We start from the raw sequence: 12,863 nt of genomic DNA, 5'->3' as shown, positions 1-12,863 counted from the left end.
TGCCACGTAAACGCCCCTCTCTCTTTCCCGCTCACCTCTCATGTTGTTCCTCTCCGGTCTGGTTCCTTCCAAGATAACACCATAAAGGTTTGCTCAAGTTAATTTGAATTTACCGCGTTCCACTGCTCCAGACCGAGTGCATCGATGCCAACGCTGCCGTACGGCAGAGACGCGCGTGATTCGAAGCACCCTATCACAACGTTTATAGAAACACGTTGCCCTGCTTCACGTGCATTTCAAGCTGAACGTGAAGCCTATCTAGTGGGACCTTTCGTTACTGTTGCAGTTTGATTTCTTGAAATTCCGCCACGAGCTATAGTGGCTCGGGCAACACCAGGCGACGATTTTATGCAGTTGATGCAGTATTTCCTTTGATATCACAAAAAACAAGCATCCATAATTTTTTTTAATAAAAGAACATCGCTAATATCGCTTATGAAGGGATTTTCTGCCTCACATTTGCGTAATGTTTTGTTCTTGTTCAGCAATGTTGACAAGTATGAAGATTGCCACCGGGCTTAGGCGTTTAGGTTTGGCTGTGGGTATGTACGACTATTGCGCTGATTCTGTTTCACTTTGGCCGGGTGGCTGAATAGAGTCACAGACAGAGAGAGAGGCAGACAGACCAAAATTTTTGCGTTGAAGTAGCTCAAGAAAAACTATCATCTTTAAAACCTAACACCCTCCAATACTTTGCTATGGCGATGTTTTCGCAAGGCAGTCTATTGGAGAATGCAAAGCATGGCAATATTGAAGGCAATTATGAAATGGCATTCGCAACTCGTTGAAGGGCTTAACGGGAAGGTTCCTCAGGGCTGCTGACCTTCTTCCTTAGGGCGACATTTGTGGGATCGACCCAGGAACTGTTGAGCCCAATACGGGAATCTGTATAGACTGGAGGGTAGCCCCTACTCCTTGTAATATTTTTCCCAGCCGAAGGGACCGCTGGTTAAGCCCGTTCTATATGGTGCCTTTTCGTCTCCGAATTCGGTGGAACGAACATTCGCACTTGCGACTTCGCAATGCCTGGAATTGTCTACATGGCCTGCGAACGTCACGATCTTCGCATTTCAGAGGCACATTGTTTGCAGAGCGAACTAAGTCTGCCGCGAGCAAAGCTTGTTGTGATTTTTTAAAAAAGCATTTTTTTTTACTTTCTCGGCAAGTTGTTCCAGACTGTTTTGCGATAAATATGAGTTTATCTGCGGTTTCATGAAACAATCGGCAATTATTTATCAATATACGCACACATAGCAGAGAAGACAAACACAGCAAGCAACCCTGGGCTCGCTTGTTGTGCGTGCCTAGCACACCTCGGATTGCCTCGGCCAGTTCTTGGGTTCTTCTGTACTTGTTCCCTACTGTGATGTGCGCCACTTGTGCGGATACCGATTAAGAATTCGATGAAAACGACGCGCGACATCGTGTTGTGCACGCGCGCGCGTTTGTTTCGGTGCACCCGCGCTTACGTCGATGATGATGGTGATGATGATTATTTTGATGATGAGGATGATTGTGGTGATGATTATTTTGATGATCATGATTATTATTACTATTTTGATGGTGGTGATCATGATGATGATGCTTGGCGGCTTCCCCTTTGTAACGGGGTGGCGTTGTACAGCGGCGTTAGTCGCAACGCCACTGTACAAAAATACAAACAAAATATATAAAAATAATATAAAATAAAAAGAAAATACGTTTACGCAATTTTTGTGCTAGTCTGGCTTCTTTGTTCGCTTGTCTTCCGAGATTGTTCTCTGCTTTTTTCGTACCAACATTCCAACTTTCCTTTACTTACCTCTACTGCTGTCCAATTCACTTTTCCGCTAACCTTAAAGCCAAGGGCCTCCGGAAGCTGGCTGGCTGGCTCCCTCACTGAGGACTGGACGGGTACTTTTGCACTCCGTTATAATATGCCGCATGGTTTCTGGCTCCTTGCCGCAGCCCGCGCATAGTTCTTCCTCTACCGGCTCGCGGATAGGCGTCTTTGTCCGCAAGCAACCCGCCCGGGCTTCAAAAAGCAATGCACTTCCTTTCGTATTATCGAAGAATTTTTCCCTTGTGATCTCCTGCTCCCGATCCTGTAGATATCTTAGGACTTCTTCGCGTCCATTCTGTTTTTCCAGGTCGTTGTCTCTGATTATTTCACGTCATTTTTTGTTGCCTTGGTCGTTTCCCCTGCACTTCCAGGTTTCATATACATTGTCCTGAGCCTTCTGGTCCTTTTCCTCCACTGTTCTTTTCTTTTCTCTGGTTCTTTTCCTCCGCGCATATACAAGCAACGCCATCTGGTTACTAAGCGGGCAGATAGTGATGCCGTGACGCTCACCTAGCCGTGTTCCTAGTGGCCACAGGTCCGGCCCCTGTGTACCTCACGAGCCACATCAGCGGCGTTCGCGGGGGATGTTCGACCGTTCCAAATAATTGGAACTTTGCCGCATCAACGAAAAAAGGTCGGTCTGCCGCACGAGCGGCGCCTCATCTGTGAATTCGCCAGGAAAAGTGCACCATGGGATGCCCTTTAGAAAAAACGATGCAGTGACTGCACAAGCATGCCTTGCAGTACGAATATTATCAGGAAATTTTGACACATGATTTTTGCTAAAGCGAAGTGTGTACCGACATCTCGAAAGTTATCAAGGAGTGTGACTCGGGACTTATTTCACTTTTCAACTTCCTAACTCCCTATGTAGAGCCGATTTCAAACCATCCAGCTAAGACCGCGTTCTTTCGCATTGTTTTAAATGCAGAGCATTTCTTTAACTCACGATGTGACCCGTTCTAGGCGTCCGTAGTAGTCCGCATCGCTCGCAGGTGCGCCCTCTCCCCCGCTCCTCCTCGCCTACTCTCCGCTCGCATCGCGCGCTCTCTCCGCGGTCGGTTCGTGCCCAACAGGTGGGGGCGCGCGCGTCGCGGGATCAACAACATCTGTGCCATGATCGTGACGTCAGCATCGCGCGCGCGTGGCGCGATCGTAGCGTGATAAAGGCGGGTGTCGGCGAGGCTGGAACGCACTCATGGCCGCGCTCTCTCGTCAGCAGTTGCCACAAGTGCAACAACATTAACGTAACGCAAACTACTTAACGTCGTGCGCCCCCGGAAATGCTCTGCATTTGATCGTGCCCCTCGCGAGGGGGATGTTTATGTAGTCGTCATGATAATGCCTGTACCCTACAACGCTCCCATGACGGGTGCTCCTTTTTTTTTTGGCAAGCTCAACCCTCGAGTATCAACGTCAGCTGTCTATAGGGCTGTAGACGTTGCCGGAGCTCGAGGTGCCCTGGACTAGGGAAACCACTCCGAAGACTCCATTTTATTTTTTTTCTCAAGCTTAGAAGGCTTATTCTCTCTCTTTCTCAGGTAGGACAAGCCACTCCTAAGGTACGGGTGTTTTCATTCAGTAAAAATGGTACCTTGCTTTGATGCTTGAAGTCTGCCCTTTCAACGTCCTGTTCCCACCCTCTAAGCACCCGCTTCGAGCAATTCGTTCCTAGACTAAAATTATCCGGGTTCCCTCATCCATTTTTGTCTTCCGTTTGCGACAGGCATTTAAAATACGTGTCATCTGGGTACATGTCTGCTTGCTACGCTGACAAGGGAGAACAACAAACATGAAGGTAGCTGTTGCTTTCTTCCTAATAGGACCTCGCACTGTGTGAAAAAGGTGGTGAAGCGTTTCGACCCCAATGTTGTGTTGAATACGCCTGCTAACACTTCTCGTGTTGGCCAGGCCATGGAGAGGATGGAGGAAGAGTCGCGCTCGGAGTGCGGACTCTTCCGGGTCAGACAGGTAGATGCGTTTGTGAACGCCGTGTCTGTGTTGTTTATAAGATACCGAATGCACGCAATGGTATGTACATAAGCCAAACCAGGCTACATCTCTGTATACGCCTGCGTGACAACAGAACGGCATTGGGTTCTGGCGAGCTTTCACAGGTATCTGCATATAGTAAGGTTTTTTGGGTGCCAGGACATCGACAGATATACTTGTTCGTTTTCAAACAGTTTTCAGAAGTTTCATGGCATTATTGAAGCTGCTAATACAAAAATCTAGTGCAAAGGGCGTCATCTGGCCTTCAGTATCTGTAATAAAGTGTTACGTAGATTTTCTTTATGTGACAAACGACCTTCCGCCCTCTCATGCTGCTCTAAGGAGATTCGAAGAACAGGAGGCTAAGAAAACACAGAGGCACGCTTATTCAAGACGGGCATGCTCAATTGGGTAGCACCGCCTTCAGTGTGAGTACCAGTGTTATCTCATCCTGATTGAAACGAAGATCATTTTCTGACACAATGATCTTAAGATTCCCGAAATATTGGAAGCATACCACATTAGTAAGAGAAGCAGCAAATGTGTGAACCGGGCTCCGATTAACCTTTTGGAAAGGGAGAACGGTTCCTCAACTTAATTCAGTCATGACGTCATTTCGTGCACTTGTTCATGGCGAACGGTGAGCCACATGTTGTCAATACTATATTTATGTCTGCTTCTTGAATAAAAACAACAGTTGATAGTCAGCGCTCGGGCGTCTTTCTTTTGTCTGTGTGTGTATGCGCTGCTGTACGATATGAACTTACACTAACTCGCCGAATTCGCTACTTTACTTCTCTTCTCTTATCTCGTCTTTTTCGGGTAATTATTAAATGTGTGTATAAATTTCAATGGTTCAGTCAATTTTACTTGGTAGTGGCACACGTTCCTATTGAATTCGTGTCTCGCTATAAGGTGTTTTTCACACTTCCTTTTCCCACGCAAGCATACACACGTGCCTAACTTTCCTTGTTATATGAGTCTGCGACTACAAATGAGGATTTAAATACTTCTGTCGATCCCTAGAAGTGCTGACTACATTTAGAGCAATTAACTGGTGATGTATTCATATAGATGTTGCCGCAAACGCAATGCTTGTATAGGGGGGCATATACTCACTCCGCATTCCATAGAAGGAGAACCGCTCGCAGAACTCATTGCCGATGATGAAATAGATTGCCTTGGGGTACGGAAGTGGCTCGGCGGCAGCTCCTTCCTGAGAAAGACCGCAATAGGTAAATAATGTCGCTTCTCAGATAAAGCATCGGAGTTTTGCCCATACGAGGGTGGAAGTAAGCGCCAGAAAAGTTGGAAGATGTAGTATCGTTTGCCAAAAGTAAATACACCACGGTGATTCCCTTCTTGCCCCAACTTTTCGTAGCTCATCTCTGCATCAAGTCTCTGGCTGACCCCAATTGCGTTAAAAGTCTAATGGCAGTCACTCCGTTAAACTAAAGGTCCACATGTTGGCGCTCCTGTTGTCTCAGCCTGATAGGCTTGGCTGGAGATTTTCGTAGAGGCCTTTGTCCTGCAGTGGACACAACCAGGCTGCATATGATCATGATGGTGACAATGGTTCTGGTGGTGTTGCTAGCGGTGGTAGTCGTGGTGTTGATGATGATGATGATGAAAGACACCATTCAATGTAATTGTCGATCGCGAGAAAAGACACACACTGCAAAATATATTTTCTGAGAAAAATTCGAATTTTTCTACACCTGCAAATTTTAGCTGTGAATGAGGTTGAAGGACGAAGTTGTTCTATTATGCAGACACCTTTAGGCGAATGAGCATGCCACCGCCCTATGTGCCGCTGCGCTATTTTAAAGTGGTTAGCACGTGCACAATGCCTGGGCTGTCACTTAAAATAAAGTCGATTTCGATTTTTCTAAACTATCAGGACTTTTCTGGGTCCATTTCCTATTCTTTCGTTTGTAGGAGAATGTGTTCATCAATCACAGATTATATCTCTCCGCAAGTCCCCCCAGCAAATCTCGTCCACTGTGGCGAAAGTCTATTGCAAAGTTTCCTACTGACATTTCTCCGATTTGCTTCTTACCGACTTTTGCGTTAAAGTAACCCATCACAATCGTGAACTGGGCTGTTCCCTTCTTCGTGGCTCACTCCCCGCCATCGTATATAAGGTCTATTGCTTCATGATCGTAGCTAGTTGTGGGCGTGTGGGCGTGTGGGCGTGTACTATGTTTAACCTGTAACGCGTATTTAGCTTGGCCACAACGGCTGTGGCTTTTTTGTTGATGCTGAAGAATTCTTCCACGTTGCCTGCTAATTCTCTTGGAGTCCTATCTAGCCAAACATATGCCCGCTAGCCAGCTCCATGAGGCCTTCCCCGGTTCTTCTAACTTCGCTTTAACCATATAATATTCTACTTAATGTCCGAGAGGTCCTGTAGTAGTACAGCTAGGCTTCCCTCATTACACAGGGTTCGTGCTTCGAACGTTGCGAGGGTCAAGTTCCAAAGGCGACGTAGAGGTTCTAATTAAAGTTGGGATCAGCGATCATAGTATGATTAAGTGCGAGGTAAGCCTAAATTTCAAAAGAGAAAGAGGGAAACTAGTGAAAAGAAAGAAACTCTGCATGGAGACAGTCAGGACGGAGGAGTTAAGGTAAGTCCCCAAATCAAATTTGCGCTTCTAAGCGAGGAGAACAGAGATAGTACCGACGTGGTAAATAACAGCCGAACAACGGCAATTACAGAAACTGCCGCAGCTGAGGAAAAAGCAGCATTTAGGAAAGAAACGGGAAAACTGATCAAGATAACAAAAGAACTAATTGCGAAATGTAAGAAACTGAAGGTGTCAAGTGCGATGGGCGAAGCTGAGTTAACAGAGCCGTCTAAATTGATTCACAGAAGTAAAACAAACGCCATTAGAGCATATAACATGGGAATTATCCGGGAGACGCTGCAAATAGGAGGAAGTTTGAAAGCAACTAAGAGGAAGCTTGCCATCGGCAAAGATATAATGCACTCAAGGACAGGCAGGGTAACATTACGCAGAACATCAGACTGTACGCCAGCGACGTTAGATACGGTGAAACTATTGAGAGTACAAGCTTAACTTGCGATATACCACAAGTCACTAAAGAGGACGCAGGAAAGCCTCTCAAGGACATAAAAACAGGAAACTCTGCAGGCGACGATTGCATAACCGTAGATTTCTTGAAGGAGGGAGGAGATATAGTACTGGAAAGCTCGCTGCACTACTTTCAGAATGCAAAAAAGGCTTAAAAAGTGCCCATAACATGGAAAAACGCCAACGTTATTCTGATTGATAAAAATGGAGATACCAAGCGCCTTCAGAATTGCAGACCCATCAGCCTAATCTCAGTTATTTAGAAGCTGTTTACTAAAGTTATAGTTAAGCGCACTGGAGACAGCCTGGATTCCCAACAACCCAGGGAGCAGGCTTGGTTTAGGAAGGGGTACTCAACCACAGATAACATCCATGTTGACAATAAAGGGATAGAAAGATCCGCAGAATACACTAAACCCGCTTACATGGCATTTATAGACTAAGACAAAGCGTTCGATTCTGTACAAACCTCAGCTGTGCTGAAAGCATTAAATATCCAGGGAATACAAGAGACCTACCTCATACTTCTAGACGACGTATAGAAGCGATGTACGGACCGGTTAATACTACACAAGCAAAGCGATAAAGTCTCCATCCAAAAGGGAGTAACAACGGGATACACTATTACGCCAAAACTGCTCACAGCATGTCTGGAGCGGCTATTCAGAAAGCGTCAATCATAAAGCATGGCCGTGGGACTAAAAATAAATTAGAGTAAGTTTAAAGTAATAAGGAATAATCATGCCGCTAGCGCCCTCTTCCGCGTAGGAGCCGAAGCGCTAGAACACGAACTGCAAAAATATAATTACGTTGATCAAACGGTTAGTGCTGACTCCAACCACGAGAGAGAAATGCGGCGTAGAATAGGTATGGGCTGGGGATCACTCGGCAAGCACTCTCAAGTAATGAAAAGTAAGCTACCTCGCTCCTTCAAAAGAAAAATTGACCAGCGCATATTGATGGTGATGAATACGGAGCTGAAACTTGGCAACTTACTAAGCAACTAAAACGCAAGCTCAGATCGGCCCAACGGGCCATGGAACGAATAATGATAGTAACACTTAGGGACAGGAAACTAGATTCGTGGATCATGGAACAAACTCGAGTAGACGATATCTTAGTTTAAGTAGAGAAAAATAAATGGACTTGGGCTCGCCATGTAGTGAGACGAACCGACAACCGCTGGACAATTAGGCTAATAGAGTGGATACCAAGAGATCGGTCTAGAAAGGGGAGGCCAACAACACGAAGAAGGGATTAAATACGGATATTCGGTGGCCAACAGTGCACTCGAGCGGCTCAGGGCAGGAGCTGTTGGAAGTAAAACGGTAGAGGCCTTCCCCCAGCAGTGGGCCTGAGTAGGCTGTGTATGATAATGATTATCATGATGATGATGGTGGTGGTGGGGGGGGTGTTGGTGGTAGTGGTGGAGGTGGTAATGAGACGCACGCCCTTACGAGCTCGATTCAACGTGCTGACACGCTTGTGTGCCACCTCGCGACGGCGAAAGACGCGGCGTGAGTCGAAACGAGCGTAGCAAGAAACGAGCGGTAGCAACGAGTGGTAGCAAGATGAAGTTTGAGGAGCGGCTTCTTGACAAGAAGGACGAAAAATGGGCCGCGGAGGTGCTTAAGGACGTGTGTATGAGGAGCATGGGCACGCGGTGGAGACGGAGGAACAGACAGCTGACCAAGCGGTACGGAGAGTCGGTATGTAAGGTATACACAACAGGCATCGGCATTTCTTCGCATGGCTGCAACACGTGGGCAATGGCGGTGAGAGGGCGAAAAGTGCGGATATATATTGATGTGTTTTTCCAATAAAACTAGTTGAAAGGAGCCCTCCGTGGTGTCTCTGTTCTCTTTTTTTTTTGTCGTCGTCCGCATGCGCTGTGAATTTTCCTGCAATTCAACGCCAACTCGCCCAGGACTCGTTACAATAACCGTTAGCGGTCCATTTTGTTGGACACCGACGCGAAGAAATTCAGTCTCCGGGAAATTTACGGGCGTGTGTGCAAGGACGCGGTGCCAAACTTTCAGAATGAAAGCTAATCGAGATATAGGCAGCACAATTGCGTTCTGAAAAATCACCTCCCATAGTGCAAATAAACATAAATCCATGTAAGTCTCATTAGAAATGATAGCGCTATTTCACTGGCGTACGAAACCGATTTCTGCGCTCTGAAAATGCGCTTTTGAAACATCCGAACGGTATTCCAGCCAGTCAAGGTTCAACCATTCGCATCAGCCTCTATAGCGTCACTCATGCAAGCACCGACTGTTTTATAGTAATTACATAATTTCTATTGACTTCAAGATAAGACCCATCGACATAGCCGTGCGCTGCTTTAACCCCCCCCCCCCCCCCCTGTGTGTTGTCACGTGTGGCCAGCTATAGGGCTATTTTGTCGTGTGTTTTAGTGGCTTTGGCTGTCGGCGTCTCCTGTCGTCGTCGCCGTAATCGTCTTCTCATGTAGTCGCGGTACTAAAACACTAGGACACTCGTTTACGCCTCGCACTGAAACGCTTCGTAACGCGTACTAAAAAACACCGGGACACTCGTTTACGCCTCGCACTGAAACGCTTCGTAACGCGTACTAAAAAAACACCGGGACACTCGTTTACGCCTCGCGCTAGGAGCTTTCGGGCTTCAAAGACATGAGTCTTGTTAAGCAACGCTGTATACCTCTACCCTCAGCGGTTTCATCTCCGTTAGTAAAAATGCCAAGGCACCAAAAATACACCTTTAAACTGCATGTTTCGCCCCTCCCCAGGTTTCAAGTTAGGGGAGATGGCCCGGGATTTTTTTTTTCCAAATACCAGTAGCGTGCGTTTTTTAGTGAGCCCTTTAACTTCCGCCACTTTAACATACTTTTTATCAGCTTACCGCTATATTGCATGGCATCAGATTAAAATTTACTTGGTTTCCAGCAGGTGCTGGCAAACAGCAAAATACCCAACCACATGCACCTTCTAAGCACCGCATGATTCAGGCAACAGCCGCTTAAAGGGGACATGAGGACAAAATACAAGTTTGCTTTATTAAAACGATTTCATGTTTGGCAGTGCTTCTAGCGCTAGCCCCGCAGCAAATGATGCCGTATTCACTGAGAAATTGATCAATTTCGGTTAAAATTTCAATTCTCCCGCCAATTCGTGCGTTTTCGGGACGTCAGCAATGAAGTCATAAGCGCGCGTGTACTAACGAACTTGCACTGCGTGTTTCGGCTGCAGCGCTGCTTACCGTCAGTCTTCCCAGATGGCGCTACCGTACTCATGCACGGAAATGGGCATATTAGTTCTTTTTGGTAAGATGACACGTCATCACCCCGGTACAAATGGGAAACCAAAAGCAATCATCATCATCAATGGACCGTTGTCTGCCGTTTCTTTGTTTGTTTTACCGTATTTGCACCTAGCTTGTTTTTGTTATTGTAGAAAGTAATCGTTTCGCGAAACGGGGTCGCGTAAGACAACGTCGCTTACGCCAATCGGTCAGTGCGTGCAACAGAACTCGTAAGCGGCGGACTTCTGTGCGGCTAAAACAAGCATAATGCGCGCAGTACCAAAAACTGTACGCATCGGTACTTCTATTTTTACGTGCGCTTTCGTAAATTCCACTGCTTATCCCCCCATTCTTACTGCTATAAAAAGAATGTGTCCGACGTTTAAGCCCAAATACCTCGTTCGGCAAGCTTATCAGGCCTGCCTAATATGCGTTTGCTTTCGCCGGCCTCCGCCAATCGCAGAGCTGACAGGTATGACATCATCGGTTCTGTTGCGGGAAATGAAGTAGTGGGTCGCATGGCCATTCCCTTTTTTTTTTCCTAATTATATAGCTTATTTGAGCGAGGCGTGTGTTAAAACTGGTGTCAGTATTATTCTAACGAGGCAATCTTTCGAATGATCCAAAGTTGTGTTTTGTCTTTATGGCCACTTGAAGACCAGTCGGCGCGAGCCCTCCCCCTATAGGGTGCCTCAACATCACCGGATCATCTTAAAGAACCACTGTGTCATGCTAGCCATGCTGATTGTGCACCCTGCAGAGGTAGACATGCCAGTCACAATGATATAGTCCCGAAAAACCAACCAGAAGACAGTGCCGGTAACATGTTTCATGTTGCCGGTAACATGTTCACAAATATGTTTACAATTCAGCTCACTCAAAGATACATCTTAAAGTTCCGACTAACATTTCACGTAGAGTAAATAACCAACATAGTTTTTCCCGCCAGTACGGTAAAACAGATGCATTTAACTTGTCCGCACTTCCCATGGCCATCAGGCTTTGGAACGGTCTTCCTGATAACATTGCGGCCGAATCTAAGGGCGACGCATGGAACGGTCTTCCTGATAACATTGCGGCCGAATCTAAGGGCGACGCATTCCTAAGGGCGACACCTTCTTCATGCTCACTTTTTTTCGTAATACAGTACCAATCTGTTATCACTGTTTTATGTGAACTTTGTGTATCATTTTTTTTGCATCAGGTATCTGTTTACCCATGCTTGCTTTTAATCTTGAATGTGCGGAATTTTAGTCTTAGTTCGTGCAAGATATAGCACACATTATCTTTGTATTTTCCGTTTCTCTAGATATGTATTTACGGCTAATTTCTTGTATAATGTTTTCTTGGACTGTGGTTCTTTGTAGTTCCTTTTTGAAAATCTTGTTAATGTCGCACATTTCATATGTACCCCCCTTACTCAATGCCCTGTCAGGGGCCTGTAAGGTACTTTAAATAAATAAATATCCTTACAGCTAAAGCGCCGGCTGCCGGTAGTATATCCACTTTCTTAACGAAATGGGTGCCTACCTTGGCCGGTGCTTCTGGGGGCTCAATTTCCGGCACAGCAGGCGGTACAGCAGGCGCAACGGCAGGCGGTACAGCAGGTGGAACGGCAGGAGGAACGGCTGGTGGAACGGCTGGTGGAACGGCAGGCGGCACGGCTGGCGGCGCAGCAGCCGGCGGTGCCGTTGGCTGCACTGCTGGGGTCATTGCTGCGGACCTTGCTTGTCGGCCCTCCGACCCCCTGCTGCACTGTGGGACCCCTCGTGTGGTGCGTGGCTATGCGAGAGATTGGTCTTGAGGCAGGCCTCAACGCGGAATTAACCAGTAACCTCGCCTTTTTTAGCCGTTAAACCCCGAGATAAGAAGTTCGCGAACTTCCCCTATTTAGTCTGCTCGTTCCGCCCAAGGAAAGCAAGAACCAATGCGTCGTTTCGTACGAGTGAGGATAAAATTTGGGGGGAATTGCCCAAGGCTATAGCACATGGGAAAAACATGCACCGGATACCAGTCACGATAGCACGGGGGCCAAACCCAACCGCGGAAGTTCCGTGTTTTTTTTTGGATCCGGGTGACGGCAGAGAGCTTCCTTCTTGTTAATCAACTCGTGCTTGCGTCTTTTACATTCCTATTACTTTTCGACGATTCAGTTGCAGGCGCAATGTGTGTTCTTGATTTATTTTCAACTTGGACACATACCCGGGGAGGAAGGATGGAGCGTAACTTTTGACCCCAGAAGAAATGGCTGACCAGCTTCGTTGGCGAAGCAGATAGCGCGCCCGCTTCCCGATCATTTAGGTGCAATCGAATACAATTGCATTGACGCAACTTTTGCGCTCATCCCGTAGCATGTGGTTTTTCCGAGCAGCCGTAGCATCCACGACAACCCGCAGGTATTCTATAACATGGCTGGTGTAGTGTGGCTTGACGCCAGCGCCGCCTTACAGGGTGGAGACACCGTTTCAATGGTCCCGTGCCTTCGCTATTGGGTCAAAATGCTAAACACGCTGTTCTTTTCCTTTCTCACAAAACTCAGCAACACGAAACAGATAAGATGGTTTAAACTTCGCCAGTAAACCGCATTGCGGCGATATTTGCCCCGCGCTTTTGATACAATCACTTGCTGCGGCAGCGAGCGAGTGACCCAAAAAATCCCCGCATTACCC

At 46.8% G+C, this 12,863-nt stretch overlaps 1 protein-coding gene across 2 annotated transcripts in view; it reads right to left on the bottom strand.

The window, feature by feature from the left end:
- The window catches only part of LOC144142305 (solute carrier family 15 member 1-like), a 92,696-nt gene extending 80,574 nt beyond the window's left edge, over positions 1–12,122 (bottom strand). For both annotated transcript variants that reach the window (XM_077673708.1, XM_077673707.1), the window contains exons 1-2: positions 11,725–12,122; positions 4,934–5,030 (exon numbers count right to left, since the gene is read on the bottom strand). In XM_077673708.1, coding sequence (XP_077529834.1) covers positions 4,934–5,030; positions 11,725–11,907 — 280 coding nt within the window. In that variant the 5' untranslated portion in view covers positions 11,908–12,122. The remainder of the gene's footprint in view (positions 1–4,933; positions 5,031–11,724) is intronic.
- Between the last annotated feature and the right edge of the window lie 741 nt (positions 12,123–12,863).

Source organism: Haemaphysalis longicornis, unplaced genomic scaffold (genome assembly GCF_048455015.1).
Source record: "Haemaphysalis longicornis isolate Haplotype H1 unplaced genomic scaffold, Haemaphysalis longicornis Haplotype H1 scaffold_6, whole genome shotgun sequence".
Classification (NCBI taxonomy): domain Eukaryota; kingdom Metazoa; phylum Arthropoda; class Arachnida; order Ixodida; family Ixodidae; genus Haemaphysalis; species Haemaphysalis longicornis.
Note: the sequence above shows the minus strand (reverse complement) of the source record. Positions and strands in the feature narration are given on the sequence as shown.